We start from the raw sequence: 25,553 nt of genomic DNA, 5'->3' as shown, positions 1-25,553 counted from the left end.
TTGATGATTTTAAAAATGTGCATTGATATAGTCCTTTGAGACAGTACTCCTTAACTCTTTGTCAAGGCTATTTACCTGAATGGCTAATGTGACAGGTACAGAAAATCATTAAAGTAGTTTCCGCCTGCCAGTTTTTTGTGTTATTTGCCACATTCTGGATGCCAAACTGTAGCGTCGTGGCCGCAATTTCATGCCAACTGATTTTTAGGATGTCATAGATTTCCCCCTGACTGTATTATGCTCTGTTTGCATCCAACTTCTTTTAGCTCCAGTGATGTGGCAGCAATGTAAAGTCCTTTGAACAAGCTGGCCAAACCATGTCTATCTATTGCTCCGTTCCTGAACGGTAGCAGCCAACTGACACATCTCCTGGTGGCTATTTTCCCAAATTCCAGTTATTTACCTAGCTGGGAAATGTCTTGGTAGGCAGCCATTTTCATTTGCTTTCACCGCCCTGTCTTCTTTTTTCCATTCCCTCTTTTGCATCTTATCTGTGTCGTTCCGTCCTCACTGCATCTCCCTGTTTCTTCTCTCTTATCATACCATCATGCGTAAAACTATCTTTCTCTTCCTCTCTGGGGAATTGGCTGACATTTGCTCTTCGATATTGTAGTAATTTGCTTGCCCTAAAGTACATGACATGACATGACATACCCTACTTTGCACTTCAGACGTGGGCAAATATCAGCAACGACGATCTCTGCATTCATGAATGTGTTCTACGTTTTCGTTACAAACCAGGTGCCGGTCACAAGTGACACTGAGCAAACATGCACTATTTTAGTTTCAATACTTCTTGGTATTGGGATATTGTGATCGATAGCCTTAAAGGTATTACATTAAGTAATGCTACCCAGCCCTACATGTAGGTAACAGTACTTCATTTGTATACTTCCATAATCTATTTACCTTACAGGATCACAGGGCAGTATGTGTGCTGTAGCAGGTGGCACTGTGATATACCAGTGAATTATTGATGGTTATGATCCTAGATCACTGTGCTGTTATTTAATAATCTCACTTGTGTATTAGTATTTCTTGTAAAGGCGCGTTCTTTTGAGATGCTTAAAAATGGGGAAACAGACCGTGACAGATTTAGTGCCAGTAATTTCAAGGTCGTAGCCTAACACAAATTCCCTACTCAGCCCTTAATTCAAAATATGTAGCAAGCTCCCTGATATAAATTGTCTTTTAATTTGTCTATCAACATGCATATTTGCTATGAATGGCCAATTCAGATTGAAAAAAATAGGAAATGTGCTGCTTTTTTTCCAACACTGAATATGTTCTTATATTGAAGAAATGCGGCATATACAGTAGATGAGTCCCAACGCTGTCAAAAGGTTTCACTACAACAGCAACCAACATTTTTGTTTTCACTGCTTTGTCCTCGGTTGTTTGTGGCCCTCCCATCATCAGGACCAATCCAACATTCTTATGAGCAAAGGTTGAAAACGCTGCAACAACAATATCAGCATATGTATTACCTTATAATGCAGTATATGTTGACATTATACCCTTAGAGAGGGTCCCATGCTAATTTAAAACAGTTTGCTTTTGTGTGTGCATCACTGTAGACACACACTGTACAAATGATCATACCCTGCGGACGCTCTACTGTTGTCAGTCATCATTGACGTGCTTTAGCTTTCACAAATGAACTTGAACTTGAAAAACTGCTATGACGAACACTGCTATAGTGTAATATAGATATGAATGTATATCTAATGAATATATGAATTGCTCTCAGCATTGACATGACATACTGGTGACATTGGTCTTGGTTCTGTGAAGATACAATATGAATAGCCTTGTTCCATTGGTTTGTAAAGTTGTTGCCACCACATTTTTGCTTGCTAGTTAATTCTTTTAAAAGGTAGACTCAAGGCTAAAAAGCACATAAGTGAAATAGGATAGTTCAATGTGCTCTGTGTGCATATCTGTACATTGTTTTTTAGTACAGCTCAGTTCTAAAGCAGTAAATTGTGGAGGTTTTGGTCTTTTGTGGGGCAATTACTGTGATCCTGACCTTGTGAGCAATGTAAAAAGTTAAATTTAAGTACTATTATACCTCAAAGACTAAAGCTCCAGTCGAGCTTTTGTATAACTGTATATATTCTAACTACAAGCTTAGCCCTGAAGGGTTTTTATATGAAAATAAAATATTTTATGAACATTGAAATTGAAATTAGCCTAAACTAACTAAATCTCAAAAGACTAATAACTGTATTATATTCTTTAATGATATGCATGTGTCATAAATCATGATGCAAAAGTATTGTAGCTCTATTTGCAGTTGGTCCCAAGATGAATCCAAGCAGCATGCTATAATGAAGTGGGAGTCGAATTAATTGCCCTTGGGGCATAATGTACAGAACAATAGCCATCAGACATATTCTACAATTATTGTGCAATGCACAAGGCAAGGGATGCCATTATATAAGTCATGATTAAGAAAGTAGAACAGACTGGGATATCAGCACAACCAGTAACAACAGTTACAGGAGAAGCACACGGCAGAGCCAGAGGTGTAAGATGGATTTAGTGTCCGCTGCTAAACTGACCCCCTCATTAAAATTTTACACATGCCTGCAGATCTTTTGGATCAGCTGATGTCTACGCAGAGTTCTTCATGCCCATGCAGTGCACTGTGGTGGTGAAATCAGTGGGCGATGCATGGGGGCAGAATATGTTTAAATTGAATCAGCCGCTTTGTAAACAAAGGCAGTAATATGGTAACACAGCTCAGGAGGGGTTGCCATTATCACATTTGGAGACTTAAGTGTCAAGGGCTTTACGTGATAATGGCTCGGTATATTCCAGTCTCTGATTTCAGAGGCTAAACACGTTTTCATCCAAGCATGCTTTCACACATAAATCCAGCCAATGATGTGCTATATATTTTTTCCAATATCATTTGTGTCTTGCATGCAAGTATTAACCGGTTGGTTAAGTATCATTTTTTTATTACCCAATCACTAAAATCGTTCACATAGTAGTTTCCCCTCATCAGAAAGTTAAGGAGGCTCAGAGGAAATAAACTCTAGGCACTACATTTTTCTCCACGCTTCCACACCTCCACACCTTCCAAAATCCTCTTTCTCTCCATTAACTCCGCTCTCCAATTCCATTCATTCCTTTCCTCTCAGCAGTTATTCTATGCAATGCTGTCTTTGCGTGTCTGTGACCTATGAAATATATTCAAGTGCAGCTAGAAGAAGACATTGCTGAAAACCAATAGAGATACCCCTGAGGCTGAGGCTGCAGGAAAGGCATAGTGTATGTCACAGGCTGTATATGACTGCATCTTTTTCAGTGCAAGTGTATCTGTCTCTGAGGCTTAATGCAGGAGAGTTAACACTCTTACAAAAGAAGGAAAACAAAATCATGTATGTATGGCTTTTTCAAGACTGTAATGAGTCTGTTGCCCAAACAACAAATTAACTGTGCACACTCTGCTTCTCCACTCATTGCGCATCACCGGTGTCTTCCACAAGCTGCTAGCTTGACAGCCGTGAATGCTAGCAATTGCCATGTTCTTTGTGTACATTCATAATGATAACTGAGGGGAGTGGCTTTGAAGAGAGGCCTGATGGGACGGGCCATCAGTGTTACAGACCTGGCAGCACTCTTGCTCAATTTAGCAACCTTTGGAGCTAGGGTTAGCAACACTGGTCTGGGTTCTGGTCTAGCCTACTCTTGCTGCTTTCTCAAGGTTACTAACCCTAGCTATAATGTATGGAGGCTCATTTCTGTGAAAGGCTACCAAAACAAAAGAAGACACATTGACGGGATGATTGTTTTAGGAAGTGTGTGAAACAGATATTTGGCAGGAGGAGAGCGGGTTAACGTTAGCTGTTAGCGGCCGAGGGAATTATCCCCATAAGGAATCATTTCCGATACACGTGGGAACATATCACAAGGTGCGCTGGCATGAGTCACATCCATTGACATCAGCTCATCTGACTCCTTTTAAAAGCACTGCAATCCCTTGCATCAGATGCAAACAGTTATGTAACAGAAAAAAGGGCCATAAGCAGATGTCCCTCCTTGCAAGGAGCACTTGAAAAGGTGTGAATACAACCACTCATGCCAATATGCTGTATTACACAGTTTAAGTGGATGCAGATATAGTTTTTTTTACCAAATAACACTGCACAACCTTTTTTCTTTAGACACTGCCCACTAACATTCATCCCTGCACATGCTTGTGGCAGTCACCTAATGCTTGCCAGGGGATTTTACCACTATGCCAGTGCAAGGTCAATATGCCAGAGACCCCATTACTTCCCATGCGTGTTCATAACCTGTGTACCACCTGTAAAAACAGACAGGTATGTAAAATATGGACTTCACTTTTATGCCAGGAGGAAGGCTGCAGGCCTTCTAGATCTGACTGCCCCACATACACACTCAACCACATCACACACTTACACAGTGGGGCATGACAGAGAGCTATTGACTGCCTACCTGGCCTGACAGACCATTCACAATTTCTCTCTGTGTGAAACCTTATATACTTGAAGAGGTGAGTGTGTTTGTGTGTGAGTGAGTGAAAGAGGTGAATTGAGAGGGAGAAGGAAAATGACTTCATGACTCTGTGTGTGAGTGTGTGTGTGTGTGTGTGTGTGTGTGTGTGTGTGTGTGTGTGTGTGTGTGTGTGAATGTCAAGAATATGTATTTGTGTATTTCCCTGGATTACTTTTGCTGCCTCCTTGTGTCTCATGCATACAGTAGTTGCTTTCTCAGATTTCTTTTGCAGATGCCAAGAGTTGCAAGTTGACATTGAGGTCGGCTTGGACTGAGCACTGAGTACTACAGTACTAGTATTTCTAACTGTTTCCATCATGGCTGCTCCAGGTCATTGGAAAGGTGGAAATGTGTTTCTGGACTCAACGTCTATGATTCCATTACATTTAACGTAGAATATCAGGCAGAAAGGGCTATTGCAAAGCTCCTGGACTTTCCAGTAAAATGTCTTTGGGTCCAAAGGCGATCATTTTAGTTTTATCAATGTTTACAGTAAGCTGGGATTTTTTTTCTTTTGTTGGCATATCCAATCATAGATTCATTACTCATTGCTTGTATGGGATTGTAGTCATCTGGTGATATTGTTCCATACATTTGTGTCATCTGGAAAATGAAGTTAGGATAAATAAGATCAGAGCCTTGATTTTTAAATCTGATCTACTGGCAATGGAGCAATCCAGGGTTTGACTTATTCAACATACTTTTCGTTTTTTTTTCTTCTTCTTTCCTAAATCAATTATGCATCCTTAACTGGCTACAAGGCCAGACTGCTTGTTAGGGCGGATATTTTGCAGTTCAGCATTGATGCATAGTCTCTAATTCTTGTAAAATATACTAATGTTCTGCCTTTTCTCTTTTCCTCCCCTCCTTCCTCTTCATTCTCTCCATTTCCACTCTCTCTTACTATCTCTCTCTCTCCCTTCACTCTCCCTGCGTCTTCATATTGTTTCTCTTTCCACAGAGAAGTGTGATGAAGCTCTTGCCTCTCCTCTCCCTCACACAGCCTTCACCAGCTCATCTGTCTTCTCCAACGGATATGCAGCCGGATATGCCAAGCTCAACAGGAGAGGAGGTAGAAACACACACACACACACGCACACACACACACACACACACACAAGATTGATGTACATACACCCATGCTGTAGGGAGAGGAGTAAATATATAATTCAGGTACATGTGCATACGTCCTTATGAATGATTTCACAGATGACACACTGAGAAGTTAATGTCCAGCCTTCACAGAATGACATGTTCTATAGTGCTGCACAGCTGCTCTCCCCCCCCCCCCCCCCCCTCATGCTTCTCTCTCTCTCTTTCTCTCTCTCTCCCTCTCCCTCTTTCCTTTTTCTTCTTCTCTATCTTTCTCCCTTCCCTCTCTCAGCTCCAGTCATTATCTCAGTAACTCAGACTGGAGCTCATTTCCACATCAGTCCACAGCAGCCAGAGATAGGACCAGACAATTACACCCCTCTATGTTTATACAATTAATAATTCATACTTTTCCATCTAATATAGTCACACCACAGCTGAGGCAACAGAGCTCTGAGCTGGCAAATAAACACAAGGTAATCTGGTGTGTTTAATCATACCAATAGAAATAGTGCTGAGAGAGGAGAGGCTCCTCCTTTAACAGTGACACCCACCTACAAGAGGCAAAGACGGGAGAGAAGAAGGAACGAAATAAAGGCCAACAAGTCAATGACAGCGTGTTTTCATGTATCTCCTCAAGGATGGAGGTCTCTGAGGAGCGTGTAATGGTTAAAGCATATACATCCAGTTTTTTAACCATTGTTGTTGTATGGACAAGCTACACTAACTCAGTGTTAAATGCACTCACACTATGTCTAAATACATCTAAATATGATCAAAGGAGCCTCTAAAGTTACTTGTTCATTCTGCGGTTTCTGTATGGAGTGAATAATCTTACTCAGCTCTCTCCCTCTTCCAAAACCTGTCACTTTCGGCTCGCAATTAGGAGCCCTACATGTTCTAGTGAGACTGAGTTCTAATACATCTCCCACTTTCAGTGATCCAAAGGCAATTACACGACAGTCAGACCCACCACTGTGATAAACTATCAGATGTTGACTTAAGTGTCCCGAAGTGGAAACATTCGGTACTGAGACAAGTGTCAAAATAGCACAGGGAATGAGGGGAAAAGTATGAAGTTTCATCTCATCCTCTATGTCTCCGTGTCCTCTGGAGAATGACACTGTGTTTTTATGATGAGGTCAACACTTTATTAGCATACGAGGTATGACAAGGGGAGAATATAAAATCAGAGAAGTTCCACAGGAAGGGACCACGAGGTTACGTCCTAATAAAAACTTTGAAACGTGACATATAATCAACTTATCTTTTCCTCCAACAAATCTCGTTTCGTCTGCTGTGAGGGAAGATACTGCTCAAAATTGAAATCAGTGCTGTTACTTCTTGTCCGTTTCTCACACTGAATGCAAAAATGCGTCAATACAAAACAGTAACGCAGATGTCATGGAGCGTGAAAACACAGCTAAGAACAAGCGAATGGCTTACAGATGAACACATGTACACGCTCGCAGACCAATGAAAAGGTACTCTTGCAGGAACACAATCATCTCAAAACACTTGCAATGACGAGAACAGGACGGTACCACATGCTTGCTCACATATACATTCACGCCCGCACAGTCATAGTAGAAGGAGGGGCCCCTCCAAGCAGCTGCATTTGGCAGCCAAATGTGCCATCGGTGGCACGAGTGTGTGCTGATAAGCCAATGTACTCCAATCTCCCAGTGCTAAGGAACAGGGGAGGCACAAAATCAATGGGACACACCACTCATATTAAGCTTGTGTTGTGAATGCTGACAGCTATTAGAGTTTTAGGCTATGGGCTTGTGTGTGTGTGTGTGTGTGTGTGTGTGTGTTTGTGTGTGTGTGTGTGTGTGTGTGTGTGTGTGTGTGTGTGTGTGTGTGTGTGTGTGTTGAGATATTCAATTCTGTGTATGTGTGCATGAAAGAGAGAGCGAAAAGGCCGTAAAGCATTGAGGCATAAACTTTGTCTCACACACACACACAAGCGGTGCTCTACATCCATGTGTTTGTGTTTGATGTGAGAAAGTGTGTGCTTTTAAGAGAGAGAGTGTGTGTGTGTGTGTGTGTCTCTGTATGTATACCTATATACCAGGAAAAAGCTTGGTGGCCATTGCTTCATTTATGTGTTCATTCCGAAGCCAAACACTCTTTGCTAATATCATCATAATGCTAAATGCCTTTCGTCTTTGAATCGAAAACAAAATCACTCACAAGTTGTAACTGCTACGTGTTAACTGTACACTTACATCATGACATCTCATTTGAGACCAGCTCATTTGGATTGTCAGTTTTTTGTGTTGCATTATTGCATAAACTATAGTTATTATTGTAGGAGGAGGATTTCTGCCTCTGGGTTTTGAAGACGGAATAGAGTGATAAAGACTCTGACACTCTCTCTCCATCTGTTGATGTCTATCCTTCTCAGTCTCCCCTTTTTCCCTCTGTTGGCTTCCATCTCTTCCTTTTTTCACATCCCCATCCTTCCATTCACCACTCTTTCTGTCTCCACTTCCTCCATTAATCCTCTTCCTCTACTCTTCCTTAAATGTACATCAACACACGCCCTCACTCTCTCTCTCCTTAGTTCTGGTTCATGTATGAGACAGTGTGAAAAGTGTCAGGCAGAAGGAAAGTTGGGCCCAGTCTCAAAACCCTTTGGTGTTTTTGCACAGAGCGAGGAGGAAGAGTGAGTGAGAGATAGCAAGAAAGAGAGAGAGAGCGAGAGAGATGGGCAAAGAGAGAAATGAGATGGCACCAAATTAAATGTTGTGGATATTTTCCTTCACAACCTCACTGGATAACATTATTTGAACATGGGTCACAGGACATGTTTAATATTGATATTAGCATTTGTTTGATATGATATGAAGAAAACTTGAATATATCGATATCATTTACTGTGGATGCAGCTTAAAATAGAAGATGTACGGCATATGCCCATGCATGGCCATATTTCTGCACAGTGCAGACATGGCCAAGCATGAGATTGGTGCTCGAATCACAAACACGTGGCCACTGATGTTTTCCATTTTATTTTCCCCTCCTCTCTCTCTTTATTCATCTCCCTTTGTATTTCTGTCTCCTTTTGCTCTGTCTGGTCTCTCCCTAACCCTCCATCACACCCCTGTCTCCTCTTTCTTCCTCTCCATCTCATTTTCCCTCTATGCACCTTCTATTCTCTACTGTATATTCTCAATCCCACAATCCATTTCCCCAGCCTGCCCCCTCTCCCTTCACAGACCTCATTATCAATTTGTTTCTTCTTCATTCCCATTTCCACATACACTCTTTTCAAAGTTCTTCCCCAAGTCTTAAAAAGTTGCCCTGTATCCCTCCTTATTCAGACGGAGACTGTCATAACACTGCAGTACAACTGTGCTCTGACTCGCTGCACAATTAACCGGCTTGCTCCGCCCTTTTCATGCATTGCTCTTCACTCTCTGTCTTCTGGCAAAGTTGTTTGATGTCTCTAGTCGTTGCAGTCATCCATCGATAATGGTGGTCCGCTCCTAATTAAATTACTCTGTCTTCATCTGCTCCCTTTGCGCCGTGACAGAAAGATGAAGTACTAGCAGAGGGCTAACCAGCTGTTTTCTCTCATCCCCCCCCTTCTTAATTAATGAAGATGTTATACTTTCTGTTAATGTGGCAGCGGTTAAGGAAAGCAACAACTTTGATAAACACACACTCTCACATGTTCTCTCGGGTGCTGGGACACACAAACATGAAGGCGATGCGCCACGAGGCACCCGGATGTGCAGAAATAAATATAAATGTGTACGCACCCACACACTCTCCCACACTGACAGTCACACGGGGGAGATGTTCTCTTGTTTGATTCTCAGCTTTGTTGCTGTCACTTTTGTCTGTGTGTCATGCCTGTCACCGGCTGCTCGTTACTCGAAACCCAAAATCACACCGTCTCCATTAGTCACTCTCAGAAATCATGTCTTTTCCTTTGTGTTTTTTAAAAAAAATCTCCCTTATTACTCTTACTCATTTTCACTTATTCTTTTGTTCCCGTTCCTGTTCTCAATTGCTCACTTGCTCTTTCCGTCTTTCTCCACCGTTCACTCTTTCCCTCTCATCTGATTCATTTGCTAACATCAGTACCCAGTCTTGAAGTTGAATTAAACCTCCAATTACCTATTTCCTTGCTGGGCTGGGATTGTTAAAATCTTCTGTATCACCATCACATACACAGATGTACGACGGGTGGCTCTTAATATTCCTATAATTTACAAGATTAAAGTGATAAATTTAGGAGAAAAAAATTGAATATTCTTGGAGATTAAAGTGGTAAATTTGTGAAGAAATTCCACAAGATTATAGTCACAAGTTTGGGTGAAAGAAAAGTTTTTGCAAGGTTTGACCGTCAGATTGCGATCGAGCCAGCCGTCATATGTGATAACTATGTACTGACATGTATGGTGAATGCATTCAGGCGGCCTGCATCAAGCCACCGGGGAGAGCTAGCAATGGACTTGGTTGGTGAAAGGTTACACATGTGACAAGATCCGGTTTTCAAAATATGATGTTAACAAAGCGTATTTACAAAATACATATGGAAAAAAAGATTAATTGGCTAATTTTCACAAAAGGTACAAAATATGTTCGCTGTATCCCATATGAATTAAAAATAACAAACATTGTGAGGGCAAATGTCTTCACTCTAGATGTGTGGGTTGCTAGGGAAATAAATGAATACATTAGTCTTATTAGTGTTATTAGTAGTCTTAGAGAATTCCTGAAATTACTTTATAATCTCAAAGTTTCCATTATATTTACCACTTTCATTTTAGAGAATATCAGATTTTTATTCTCCTAAATTTACGACTTTAATCTTAGATTTTCACAGTTATTTAATGGAATATTACCACACTCCCCTTAGCTCTTTAATCCCTACATTAGCAGTAAAACGCTGTCCTACAGACCCTCACACTCCAGTTCATATGTGTGTTCAATTAGTAACTTTCTCTGGATTATATGAACAATACTGTTATTAAAAAATAAGAGAGATGAGAGACGAACAAAGATGGGAAAAGACAGTTGACACAGTGGACGACTGATTCAAATTCAAATTCAAATTCAAAGTAACCAAAGGATCTTTCATACCTTTGCTTGTGGTCTGGTCTAATGACTGATAGCTGAGGGTTTCTTGACCAGTGTGGACTGAGATGTGTGACACAAAACAATGCAGTAGCTGACAGTGTCAACAGGCAGCTGTTTTTGGCTTCCACAGGGCACTTCCTGGCTTGTCTCTGTTCTATTCCCCTGCCTTTGCTCAGTCAGCACATTGTGTTGCTACATCCCCCCAAATAGCCAATTTGTAACGGCTTTTACTGTATGTTGAGTGTTATTGGTTTTGAGCAACAACAAGTTTTGTGTGGTCCCTTTATTTACACCCCAACATAACCTGTTTCACCTCTGTGTGTGTGTGTGTGTGTGTGTGTGTGTGTGTGTGTGTGTGTGTGTGTGTGTATAGACAGATACATTTATATGCATTATCAGTACTGATATCAGCAGATTCCACACATAACACACGCTCCAACTGTGCTACAACCGTGGGTTTATCTGTGTCATCGCACATTCCCTAAACCTTGTTTTGCAAGAGAAAACTCCAGTCACATATTCGTCCCTGGTTGGCTCCTGTTATCTCAGAAGGAGCCTCTCTGTGTGAATTCCATTTGGCCGGTACTGACCTGTGAAGGGCGGCGCACAGGGCCATTTTCAACAAGGTGGCTTTCAGGTAGCAGATTAATCGGCTTTCTCACATGCTGCTTGTTAAAAGTGCTGTGCCGTGTTAAATTTGGTGTAATATAGACATATGATATGTTCAATATTAATACACTAAACAAGCAAACAGCAGCATGTGCAGCAGCGGGGCTCCTCAGACTGAGTCGAGCATGTCCTTTGCAGCGGGCCTTTACAGACCGCGGGTCATTGACTGCAGCAGGGAAGTCCAGCTAACCGCAATAATTCCATTTTTCTGGGTGTGTTTCAGGAGGGAAGAAATTCTTTAGACATAAGTCAACATGTCACAGAAGTCGCACAACTGTTTTAACAACAAAAGTTGAACTATCCCCATCTTATATTCGAAGCCCTCAGAATCGAACCATCCATTTCATTGCAGTTCACTGCCACTTTCGCCATTGCTTGCTGCATTTCAGGGGTTACAAGCAAACTCTTCCTCACTTCCCTGGAGTCAACGAGCTGTGAACCGTTCTCGACGGCTGATAAATGGAAATTCTAGGTACTCCTGACTAATAGGCTGCCCTAACTTCAACCGTTCCTCTGGGCCATGTGTTCTAACGTTAACCATTCCAAACAACGCTGCAAGCACCACTCGTGGGAGCCAACAATGGGCACACGCTTCGCACGGCCACGTCATGGAACAGACACTGCAGTAGTTAAAAAACACACAAATGAATGCTCTACTTGTCTGTTATCCAACAAGCAATCTCGTTTCAGCAGCACGTTAAAAATGTTGTCAGCTTTAATGGAGAAAGATCTAGGCGGCGGTGCTCCTCTAGTTGTCCTCCAGCCGCGTTTGCGTTTGACGCTTTATCCTCTCCGTCTTTGTCCTGAATTAAAGTATTCTCTGTCCTTTGTCCTGAGCTCTATCTGATCTCTTCTCCATGACTTGCCTTTCTCCTTTTCTTCATCTCCTCCTCAAATGTGTTTTCTTTGACCTCCTCTGCTCCCCTGTTCTGTGTATCCTCCTCCTCTCCTCCCCGAACATCTGTGTGTGTGACAGGTGAGAGAACGTTGACGGTCCCCGGATGCTCCTCCCATTTTACCCTCTTTTTCCCACTCTGTTGCTCCCGTTCACGAACACTCGCTCTCTCACCTCCCGATCCCCCTGCCACATCTCCACCTCCATCTCCACTTTATTCTGTCAAACTCTTCTCGCGTCTCCCTTTTACCCATGAGGCTTTCACCTCTCACTTCACCTCTGTTCTTTTTTTTTTTATATCACTCACCCTACTCCTAACCTCTGTCAAGCTGCCCCTCCTCCTCTCTCATCTGTTCTTCTTTTCCCAGCCCAGTCCCTCCTGTCCAATCCATGACAGCATTTGCTCATCTCACTTCTCGGGTCCCTTCTTTTCGTGTGTCCCTTTGTTCCTCCCCTGACCTCCAACATTGAACTCTCCAGCCCTCCCATTGCTCCGGCTTTCCAGAATGCTTGCACTCACTTTCACGATCGTTTGAACCTTTACGTCTCTGGACTTTTCAATCAATCTTTCTCTCTGTCATCCCCATCTGTTACTTCTGGCAACCCTGTGACCCTAACGCACCTTCTACTCCATCCATCCCCTTTAACTCTGTTTCCCCAACCATCATCCTGTCCTTTCGTTCACCCTTTTACCGCATGTTAAGACCGACAGGAGCCCTTGAGTCCAAAAACACAGTGGTGAGACTGCGAGGTCAGGCAGAGTTGTTCATCAAACAAAGTTGTCTCCGGCCAACACAATGCAACATCATCTAGCATATTCATCAAATAGTGTGTATTATTTTGCATGTTGCATAATGACATTAGTAATTCTAATGTTTAGTTTGGGATTGTCAAGATGGAAGATTGTAAAATCCTCTCCAGTAATATGTTAAAGGACCATACCCATCTAGGCGTCTCTCCATTAGCACAGATTTCCCCTGTGTGCATCAGTGTCTGCAGTGTATCCTTTAGTAGAGCTCAACCTACCTGTGTTAACCTCCGCTCACTGCCACTCATGTAGAAAAGGTGTGTAAAAACACTCTACGAGACTGTTAATTCACTGGGTATAGGTAATTCAACTTGTATTGCTCTAATAAAAGCCATTAAGATGTGAGCATTGATATTAAATCGCCTCTGCGTCCGAAGCTAGAAGGTGCTGGGTGCGCTTGTTATTAATGTCTGGCTGCTTCCAGTTTACGTAAGTGGCCCGGGTGGTGCTAGCGGGTAATCCAGTTCAAGAGAGTCTCATTTTGGTGTATGCTGACCTCAATAACAAGCACACTCTCTCGGCACAAGGAACGCATGTTCCCTTGGCTGCATCCCATTGGTCAAAAGTTCTCTGGCTGGCTGTGATTGGATTTTTTGCTGCCTCTGTCAGACAGATTTGGATTTTTATAAAGAAATACAAACTGTTTCTTTCCCCTGTATCGTGTAAGTATGATGGATTCCCCCAGACTTTTATCCAACATTGACGTTAAAGTGTGGGCATAGATTAACTATGCGAGACTACTCGGTGACAACAGTAGATCATTTAAGTTGCACTTTAGCAGCGTGAATGATTTTTATTGTGACGGTGGGGGACGGAGGAAGAGGTCAGCCTCTCCTGGATGAATCCATTTTGAAGAAATACAAGACCATATCTTACCTGTTATTTGACTTCAAGTCATCAGTGTTTGAGGACACACATCTTGGCTTAACTTTCACCTGAACATTTAGCAGCAAACCTTCCATTACAATGCACCACTGTATTGAGGAGTCTGTAGTAATGGCCCCACACATTCCAAATGTATTCTAACTGCTCCTCTCTCACTTTCTTATATCGTCCTGAACTCTTCCCATACCTTTTCTAATCTTTCCTTTTTCTTCCATGTCATTGAAACCTTAAGTTTCTCATTCTTTTCCCTCCGCTCTTTCATCCTCCCCTCTTCTCTTTCAGCCTCATCTATCACCTTCTTTACCATAACTATATTGCTCCGTTTCTTGCCCCCCCCCCTCCCATCCCATCCCATCCTCATGCTATCTACCAGAGCCATAAAAACCTCTCTCATCACTCTCCGGTCTCCTGACCTCATCCATCTCTGTTCCTCACCCTCGTTTCCATCTTTCTGCCTCCTCCCGTCGCTTGTCACCCATTCAACACACACCTTCTCCTCATCCTTTTTGACATCCACATTGTTCAGAGCATCGCACTGCTTTGGTCATTGTCCACTCAGCTTGCTTTCTTCATCTTTATTTTCTGTTTACTATCTGTTTATGATCACTATCCTCCACCAAAGCCCGATGCTTTACCCTCCATCCCCTCCCCCCTTTTGATAGTGTTTTATCCCCCCAAAGGAACGGCTTTGCTGCAACGGGTTTTTTGAGGTATTGACGTTTCCACTGATATGGGCCTGGTTATCTGTCAAGGCCGGGGCTGGAGTGTAATGGCTCTGTAATTGGATAAGATATAGGATTTTTGCCGGCGGTGAGAGGGGGGCAAACTGCCTCACCCTCTATTTTATCATATGACTATCATCTCCCAATGCCTCCTCCACCACGCTTGGTGCTCCTCTCCCACTCTCTTGTACTTTCTTGGTCTTCCTATCTCCCTTCTCTCACTTTGTCCCCACGGTTCTGTTTGCCGTCTCTCGCTGTCATTTTTTCCCCACTTGTAAATCACTCGTTCTCCTTCACTTGTGCTTTCAGCCCTTCACTTTCTTATCTGTATTTGTGTCCTCTCTAAAAAAAATCCATCACAGAGAATCAAAGAAGACGGCCGTGACATGGCCAGTTCGCAGTCCATCCACCACCCACTCTTCCCGATAATCATTTCGCAGTCGCAGTCTGTCACAGGCTCGGCAGCTTGAGATATTTTCCGTGTGTGTGTGTGTGTGTGTGTGTGTGTGTGTGTGTGTGTATATGTGTGCGCGCGCGCACATTTTTCTTGTGTTTCTCATGCCAGTTTGACCTGCTCTGACTGCAGCCACTATACCTTATTGGCATCATGCCTTCGTTGTTTTTCTCTAACTTTCTCATGGCAGACGAAATTACAACAAAAACACAATCATCTATTCCACAGTCAACACTGTAACCAAGGACAAAAATAACATTGCTCTATAATAATGCTTAGTAAATATTTTTCATAGAAATATTTCACCTTTCTTTTCCACCTTTAGTGCACCTACCCTGTATGGGAGACCATAACCATTCAACTTGGAAGCTTTGTATGTACATTTGGCAACCTTCTAGACTATGTGTGAAATTGCAGAGGTGGTTAACTTATTTCAACCTCAGCATTTAAAGTTTTTTCTCAGATTTGTATTGTCAATTTTGGAGATTTATATATATATATAAAATATTCATGTTCCAGCAAAGTGAAATATCACGTTAATCTGCACTCAAGGATGCACATATTGAACCAGAGCTTAGCTGGAAATAAGTGGAGATAACTTCCCATGTAACTGTCGGTACAACGTAGGTTCTCTTTGTGCTCAACAGTATTTGCATTTTCACTTATTTACATATCGACAGAATGTCTGTGTTTTACTTTGTGTAAATAGTTTGTGATAAATAGATATCATACACAATCATCAGTCATGTTGCCTAATTTCTGATGGTGCAATTATTTTTAGTCAGTTGTATCTCTGAGCTGTAACTGAACTTATCTGTTGTTATGTGGTTGACAGTGGACTCTCCACCATAAACTGTCATGTTATGTCTTGCATATCAATATTAACAATGGAGTCCATCCTGAAATGCCACACATACTAATGCCATTTATCTCAAAGTCAAGGAGTGTGTTGAATGGTGAATGATATATATACTGAACAGGTGTTTATATCCCCGTGCCTGTTTTGAAGCAAATGTCTGGGCTGCGCTCTGCTGGACATTTGACTATTAATTATAGGAAGGCCTACAACGCTCTAGTGTAACTCCACATTCTCTTTGTAAAATGTCATTATGGTGGAACCATGCTGCTCCTCTGCAGGCCTTGGCCTCAAGAGGAACAGTAGCAACCTGTGTGCAACAGGCAGTCTTTGTTCATAAATCATATTCTTTCCATTTATATTTATAATTTAAATACAACAGGGGCTACTTGACAGTTACAGACAGTCAGATACTATTAAGAAGACATCTGAAGACAACTTTAACGTCACACTCATGATGTCACTGACTCCACAGGTGCTGGTGGATGGTCACCTCTGGACAGCGACCATTACCAGTGGCTACAGGTGGACCTGGGTTCCAGAAAGCAGGCTAGCGCCATAGCAACGCAGGGCCGCTACAGCAGCTCTGATTGGACGACGCGGTACCGTCTCCTCTACAGCGACACGGGAAGGAACTGGAAGCCGTATCATCAAGACGGCAACATCTGGGTGAGTGACCAAGGAATGTGTGTGTATGTGTGTGCCTGGTCACAGGTTATCAGATAAGAGCTCTATAGGTTTATATAGCAATGAATTAATCACTCAACAAGGGTCTGATCAGAAGGTCAATAGTTTTAATATGATACCAGAGGAAATTAAATGACACTCCGCAAAAAAAAGTCATTACCATTCAAATGTGAAGGCCTCCTCTTCACCCCCACTTAACCCAGAGCAGAAAACCTTGTGTGGGAGAGCCACAGCATGGTGCACATAAATATTCATAAATTAATTAGCTCAGATTTGACCAAATGTAATGTCTCCACCACAGACCTTACTCACTCATTGATGGGTTCTAGATGGGAAAATGCATGCGGAAAGGAGCCATTAGGCCTTTATTTCTTGACATTGTCGTGACCTCTCTGTGGCTATGTTGGCTACTGTGCATCTCGTATTCCAAACAAACAGACCTCCATCACCGCACTTAGCAAGCACTTGAGAGGGGCATATGACACTCGGTGCTCATTAGCTAATGAGTTAAAGGCCCACACTATTCTCCGCTGTTGTATGGCAGAGGGCTACAGGTGATAACAGATGGGCTTTCAGCAAGAGGAGAAAAGAAGAATAGCCCACTCATGGATAACGTTGTTATAGAAAATGAGTCGGCATAGATTTCAAGCCTGAAAATAAAGGGGAGGGCAGCATGCATGCCCTTGACTTAAAAGGTATAATGCTTCTTAAACAAGTATGAGGAGATCCGACATGCGAATAATCAAGTTTATCACTTGTGGTTGTGTGTTTTCATACATGTGTGCATTTTGTTCTGCGAGGATTCAGCTGCATTCAGCCTCATAGCCGCATCATTATTCTCTCTTTTAGTACTGTTAGGACTAGATGCGCTGACAATTATGGATCGTTTACAGTTAAAAAGTAAATTAAGCTGTTGTTTTGTGTGTGCTGCATCGTAATTGTTTACCGATTATTATTTATTCAGGAGTGTTTTCCTTCTGCCATTAACCCTGATTCATTGCCTCTAATATTTTTGCAAATACTCCAAAACACATTCATCTTCGGTGTGTTTGTAACTATAGCAGACTATTTTTTTTTATTTTTTTTTGCCTGGATGTATGACATATATATTACTTTTTAATTTATTACCAGCATAATTCAAAATATTGCTTATGTAAACGAATACAGAGCCAATAATTTTGAGCCGGGCACACACCATCAATAACCCCCAGTGCAGTAAGAAGCAAACCTGCAACCATTTGTTTCTCTCTGTCTCTTGTCTTATTTAGAAGGGGGTTCTGGGATGGCAGCGATCTACATGGGTGCACACACACACACACACACACACACACACACACACACACACACACACACAGACACACACAGGGTTCTACTGCTGCTAAAGATCATGATTAGACTTTTTTGTAAATGCATCTGTTTGTGTGTAAATGAGCTAACAGTGCTATTGATCAAAGGGTGGTAGGGCGCAAAAGCCATCTTAATGTGTCACGCGCACACACACACACACACACACACACACACACACACACACACACACACACACACACACACACTGCTCCCATCAGGTCCTGTTTCAGCCCATTCAATCACATTCGGCTCAATCCCATTCACCACTGGATGAGGTTCACACAGCGATCCCCAGAGAGAAAACCACCTGTCCTGCAGTCTTATGCATGAAGGTTCTATTCAGGCACATTTTGCCACCAATCACGGCCTGCCGTTACTCCGCACTGATGGCTTAACTCTTCACTGCCACCTGCAACTTCCAGGCAAGGCAACAGTGTTGTTGCTTCCTGAATTGTTGAGGCCGTGAGCCACTGGAGATGGAAGCTGGTCAGGGGCTAGCATCGTTTTGGTGAAAAATAATGTTTGAATACCTCTCTAAAGTACTACTGAGAAGGAACAATGACATTGATGAATTACTGTGATAATTAAAACTGGTCAAACAGAGGAAAATGCCTAAGAGACTGTCAATACTCACAACTTGAATTCAGTGACACAATGATCATGAACTCATTGGCTGCAATGGAAGGTTATGGATTTGTGCATGAATAACATGTTGAGCTCCTATTTATCGTTTACAGTTAATGAACAGTCAAGTTTTAAACCACTTGCTTCCTATGTTGATTAGCAGGTCCACAGTCCTGCTGCAGGAGTTAACAGTAGCTGGCAGAAATGTACTTTAAAAAGGTAGTAATATACCAAAAGAGCAGATGCAAATGCATTTAATATATTTATCTGTAAAAACCATGTTTATTTGTTTAATTTTACATGGTGCTTATTTGCTAAATTGTACTTTGGCAATGATGGAAATTGGAAAAAAATAAGGAAACGGCCCCTCATAAAATATTGGCACTCGCAAATCTACAAAACCATCATAAGAAATGTGAAGTACTCACTTTAACTAGTCTATTCATTTTATGTCTTAGTTTTATGTTTGGGAAACTTGATCATCTTTTCTTTTGTCAGTTTGAGTGTAAGACATCGATTCCACGGTAACAGCATCACGATTTAATTTGTCTCCTTGCAGGAACATTAAAAGCACAGAAAAACACAAATCTGTCTGCTTGCATATTAAAATGCAATTTACTTAACAAACTAACTAACAGTTGAAGTCATTTTCTTCCAGCACGCCTGTTTCTAACTCATGTTCAGATAATGCCAGTAGGCCCTGTCAGAACATTTATTAATGTGGGTGAGAAGTTTGTAGCTGTAATACACCAGGTCAGTTGACAGTTATGTATGTATCCAATAAACTCTGTGTTGCAAATCTTAAACCCATATAGGATCAAACAGGGACATATTAGTAATAATTTGTCACTGTACCAATGAATATGCTGTATGTGATTTTTGGTCTTATGTTTGCTTCTATGAACAACAAAGCAATATTCTCAACCGGAAAGGTGGCGATTTGTTAAAACTAGCTCACTTATAAAGTAGGAATGTGCAATAATTATCAAAATTGGTGTTTTATGATCAGATAAAACTGAGAAAATGGCTGTAGATTCCACTTTAACTCTAGGTATCCTATGGCAACCAGTGGCTTCCAGACTGCTCCCAGGCCTTTTTATGTCTAGTCTCAACATGGCCGATTACTGTGGACAGATGATTTTATTCCCTGAGTTTGGAGACCTCAGTTTGACCATCTTGGGAGACAAGCCTGCAAAGAATTTGATACAACTTGTCGTCCAATGTGTGTTTAGACATGCCCTTGTACCGTAGTATTTATTTAGTAGAGAACAACCTCTGGTTTTCACTTTTCAAAAATTGCAATTTTATTTATTTATCTGCGATATTTAACAGCCATATCACCGATAAGCAACACAAATAATGAAAATGCAGTGCTGACTTTTTGAACATTTGATTTTCCCAGTTGTGAAATGTAAATCTCCCTTTGTGTTTTTGTATCTGATTAAATCAGAAATCAAGTGCCTCATGCATTTCCATTAAGGCTTTTGGCAGACACTTTTATCTGGAAGGCTTACATTAGAAGGCAAGTAAGTGTACATCAGTGCAGGAAAATGATGAAAATGGTTAGTGTAAAAAGAAAGATAAAAAAAGAGTGCTCATATTCTGTTCATATTAAAGTACTCATAAAGAAAGGTTATATACGAAGATGCAAGTACTGGTCATGAATGTGAACAAGTCTTTGGCTGCAGACTTCAGACACTAAGATCAAAAGAAAATATTATTTAAAAAATCTGTATATTATATCTATATACTCTTTATATGTATAAATACATACACACTAGCTTCACTTATAATTAGTCTGTCATGGACCATTTCCTTTTCACTGTGAAATAAAATGTTTGTGTGTGTGGGACAGAAAATGAAGAGTTGGTATAGAGTATAGGAGAGGGAGATGTTATGTTAAGAGTAATATTTAACCAATTTCTCTGCTCTGATTATAGCTGCACAATCGAGCAACAACCACGCTCAATGCCACTGCTGCTAAGAAAAAACTTTTTTTTTTACATATCTGGAAATGATTTCAAAGAGCCCAATATTCCACCCAAACCTAGTGGTCTAAGTGGTGCTTCAAATCAATGACACTAATTGCTTTTGCCAAGAGAAAAGAACAGCCATTTTTGTTCCGTCAAAGTATATTGAAATGTCTAATTTCTCCCTGATTGTTAAGATAATGCTCTTAAGATAAGCATTCATTACTAAATGTTTCTGTAAAGGCGCACACTACATACCAGTATGCATTTATCTGAAGTCATGCCAGAGGTTTCCCAGACACGATGTAATGAGTGAAGTCGAACAGGGAGACGATCCCTATCCACAACCCAAAGAGCAACTAGTACCAGCTGACAGGTTGGACTGGGGAGGGGTTCAAAAGAGATTATTTACGTCAGGGGAAATTACTTGCATTCATTTGATATTAATGCCAGATCTTTATGAGGTTGAGCATTCTGTTTGATGCGTATATTAATAGATATTATCCTTTTGTTTTGATCCTGGCTCATATTGACCTTGCATATAAATAGCTTAAAGAGGCACAAAAGCACACACACATTCACTGGTCAGCTGCAGTTGCCGTGACAATTATAGACGAATGATTTCATTTTTAATTAAAGTCCCAAATATTTGAATTTAATCAGACCACAGAAGAACGCATTGCTCGCAGTCATGGATCCGACTTTTATGGCTTTTTTTTCTTCTTCTTTTTTTTTTCATCTACATTGATATGAAGTCTCATCTAACTTCCAGCTCCATATCTTCATCCGTCGCAGTGACTTCACAAGACTGGATCGTCAGCCTCTTTAATGTCACTTCGCTTCATTCCAGATAAGAGTTGTATGGAAATTAAAAATAGCTTGCGTGTGAATAAAGAGGATGATTGAAATAGATAGAGAGGACAATTCCCAGTGTGCCATGGAAGTCTCGTGTGCTACAACTTGAGGGGCTGCCATGAAAATGTAATAGCACTGACGTGAACATGAACATTGGACTTTGTGTGACAAGACATGTTCCTGAAAAGTTGAATCAATGAACACTGTATTGTACCTTACACATTATTATTATTATTATTATTATTATTATTATTATTATTATTATTATTATTATTATTATTATTACTCTGGGTGAGTAGGTGATGTGATGCACATGGAGTCAAACATGAGTGTGCCATATATGGGATATGCCCCCAGACCATATATGGGATATGCCCCATACGCTAACAACTAATGAGTTGGTCGACGTATGCAGATACCCAAACATGGACAACCTCGCTCCATGTGGTGTATGAGGATTTATAGCAGAGCCAGCGAGGCAGTCGTCACTCCATCAGTGTTGGTCCCTGGTGAGCAAAGAGGAGAGAAGGTGCCAAATGTTCACAGCCTGAGTAATGGGCTCTATTCTCTTCATGTGTGTGTGTGTGTGTGTGTGTGTGTGTGTGTGTGTGTGTGTGTGTGTGTGTGTGTGTGTGTGTGTGTGAGAGAGAGAGAGAGAGAGAGAGTCTGTCCATCTGTGCATGGAAATATTTTGCACACCAATGACATTTCTGCAAAGTTAGATGGGGAAACACTGTCGATGGTATGTTGCTAAAATGTTTCTTGATTTTTACCGAGGCCTTTCTTTCTTCCGTTATATTCTATCTTTCAATAACTTTTCAGCAAGTAATTATCCTAAATGGGACTGTGAAGAAAAGGCATGAACTGTTCTGGAGTGTTCATCATTTTACAGTTAATAACGTATGTGAAGCGGAGAAAAGGATTGCGGCCCCCTTTGTCACCACCTGTATGGGAGCTCCCTTTAGCAGGTGAGAGCAGTTAATGAGAAACTAACTGAATGGCAACGCGTCGGCACATGGCTAGAATGGATACAAAGGCTTAGAATAATGTACTGGTTCCAGAAAGAACATTGGAAACACCTTGCCTGCATGTAAAAAATATATTTACGCATTTGATGCACATAAATGAACAACAGCCCACAAAGCAAAAGATGGACAGTAAATGGTTATAACATGCAGATGGGCACTTCCAGTTCAGTGTTTTTCCTTAACGGAGAAGGATAAGCACAGCCATTATATAACCTTAATTTGAAGAAATTACCTATTTTACAATTATACTTGTATTAATAGTAATAAATTATCAAGGAGAGGGAGGGCAGCCAATCAATAATAAATCATAGTCCAATCACAACTATGACAAAAGAAGAAGGAAACAGCATAGGTCAAGTTCCTCATTCAACCCTTCTGGTGCTGTTGACCCAGATCAAAAGTCCATTTAGCCTGCAGCAACACTGCAGTCTCCACCCCTTGTGGGAGGCTTGATTGACTGTAGCCTGGAATTCTTATTCTGGGACCATGTGTCAATAAGTGGTTAGCCTGAGGAGATGAAGCATTTCTACCACTGAGACAGCTTTTTGTGTTCAATAAGGCCTGTTCCCGTTTGCTGTTGTTTACCGACATATAGTTTCAAGCAGAACAAGATAAAGTCGCCCATTGGAGGCACAGTAAGATGTTTTAGTTAGAACATTTTCTGCTTTTGGGATTCATAAACGGCTACAGTTTGTTGGAAAGAGCAGAGGAAGCTAGTCTAATGGGTGTGTAGTGGTAAACTTGAAATGATCACAGTGGTCTCTGGTCGGTGTTACATTTAGGAGTTACTGTGGGTTTCTCTCTAAAAACATCTAATTGGCAACACAATCTACTGTAGTAGTTCTAAAAGACTTTTTCTAAAATAAGCCTGTTATGGTCTCATGGGACATGTATCCCTACACTTGTTGCTTAAAACAGAAGATTATTCTATTATACGTTCAAACGTTTTAAAGAATCATGAATTTCATTCATCATAACAGTTTTCCCTTCTTAGCGCAGTAGAGGCATATTCCAGCGCAATGCCAAACCACCCACAGGGGCTTCACACAAACACATTTCTCTATGGTTTCTCTATTTCTCTAATGTACGATGGCACATTCGGCCTACTGTAGGGGGAAAAACGAGCCGAGAGAGGTGGGCAATATGCTACTTTATTACGATGCTAAAAACTGGCATTTATACTAGCTAAAATCCCATGAATGTCGCATTTATTTATCTAATTAATACATGACAACGCCTTGCTAAGGTCCTTATGGTGATGACTGTTGATGGTTATTGTTGGTTAATTCTATATGGGCCAAATGTTCACCTTATGGGTGTTCATTGATCGGGCAGTTGGGGTAAATGCGAGCGGTAGCTTTAACTTGTTGTCATAGCAATGGCAATCATCCGGTGTTATCAGATCCAAGCAACTTCTTTACATCGGATATCAAATTTGCTACTTTATAAAGTTGCAAATTTGCTACTTTTTTCCTCTGAATATTGCCCACCTCTCTTGGCTCCATTTTTTATTTATTTATTTTTCCCTACAGTGGCTATAATACGGCGTGGTAGCTTTGTCCTGTACACTTGTCGATAAAAACAAAAAGCCAGACCAGGCCGGGCTGATTTCCCCTGCCTCTGTTCGCAAGCAGCGCATACACACTCCTGCGCACACAATGGCCCTTACGCTGGGCTGGTCGAACAAAGCGTGCAGCAGCAACAAGCAAACACCAGAAAATAGCTTTCACTTGTTGTTTCTCAGTATCTGGAGATCTGTTCTCTGGAAAGGCCTGTCTCTGGCTGTCAAAACAGAGACACACAAAACACACACACACATATCCACTCTCACACACACATACAGAGAGATGTCCACCAAAACACAGACACCCGGGCAGATATGACAGATCCAGGAAATGAAAGACATGCAGCCATGGAGAATAATTCAGTAACAGAGGTTTAGGAAGGAGGGAGACCTGCTGAGCAAGTATATAATGGGTGTGTGTGTGTGCGTGTGTGTGTGTGTGTGTGTGTGTGTGTGCGTGTGTGTGTGTGTGTGTGTGTGTGTGTGTGTGTGTGTGTGTGTGTGTGACCGAGTAGACCACGGTGCATTTGTTGAGCAGCTGTAGTAAAGTGATTGGCTTGTTTTTTCCTGAATGACAGCATCCCCGGTGTTCCGAAAAGCCCAACAAGGACACTGGCTGGCTTTCAGCTTCCCTCATTATTTTTGTTTTCCAAGTTTCCTCTCATTGCTTTTCCTCCACTGATCTCACGGATTGCTTAAATCATGTGACGGCTCTGTGCTGTTTTGATTCTCATCCAAGGTTTTCTTCACAAACTTATTTCAACTTTCTAAGAAACAGCATGCTCTGTTTTTTCTTCTTAAACTTTATGCACATCTTCACAAGAGTACACAAAAAAAAAGGATTCCCAAGTGCATCAGGATTTTTTTCATTCTGTTTTTTTTTTTCGTTTTTGTTTGGTTGTTTTAAATGAAATGCTGCAGTACATTTTAAAAAGGGTGTGACGGACATTAATTCATGTCCGTTTTTTGCTTAAACGTGTAGAAAGAAACATGAAAATCCACGAGTCATGCACTCACGTACACATCCATGCACTGAGTGAAAACTGAAGATTCCCCGCGGCACTTTGTGGCCTTTGTTGCCGTAAATTGCCTCAGTTCTTGATTAAACAAAACGTCAAAGTGTCTAAGCTCTTAAGTTGCCTGACACTTACATAGACATTCACCGGCATAAGCGGTTATGCATACACATACGAGGTAACAGACACGCATGCACAAATTCCCAATTACTCACTGGATGCTAGTTAATGATTTGACTTTTGAGGGGAAGGAATTAAACGGTTCAATAAGCAGCGTTTTTTAAGGTGTTCAGCACATACAACTTTTTCCTCGTCTTCATCCTCCTCTCTATCCTACCTTCTGCCCTTCGCTCTGCATAGTAATGACTTTGAATTGAGCTGTTCATTCAGCCAAGCACAGATAAGTGCCGAATAGCGGGAAGAACACAATAGAGAAATAAAAGAACGAAGTGGG

General features: G+C 41.4%; 1 protein-coding gene across 1 annotated transcript in view; it reads left to right on the top strand.

The window, feature by feature from the left end:
• Positions 1 to 25,553, top strand: part of cntnap2a (contactin associated protein 2a) — a 267,226-nt gene that overhangs the window by 102,337 nt on the left and 139,336 nt on the right. Inside the window, exons 2-3 of the mRNA XM_084033567.1 lie at positions 5,492 to 5,602; positions 16,484 to 16,677. Coding sequence (XP_083889693.1) covers positions 5,492 to 5,602; positions 16,484 to 16,677 — 305 coding nt within the window. The remainder of the gene's footprint in view (positions 1 to 5,491; positions 5,603 to 16,483; positions 16,678 to 25,553) is intronic.

Source organism: Eutrigla gurnardus, assembly GCF_963514095.1.
Source record: "Eutrigla gurnardus genome assembly, chromosome: 18".
Lineage (NCBI taxonomy): Eukaryota > Metazoa > Chordata > Actinopteri > Perciformes > Triglidae > Eutrigla > Eutrigla gurnardus.
The sequence above is the reverse complement of the archived record's forward strand: the minus strand, read 5'-3'. Positions and strand labels throughout refer to the sequence as shown.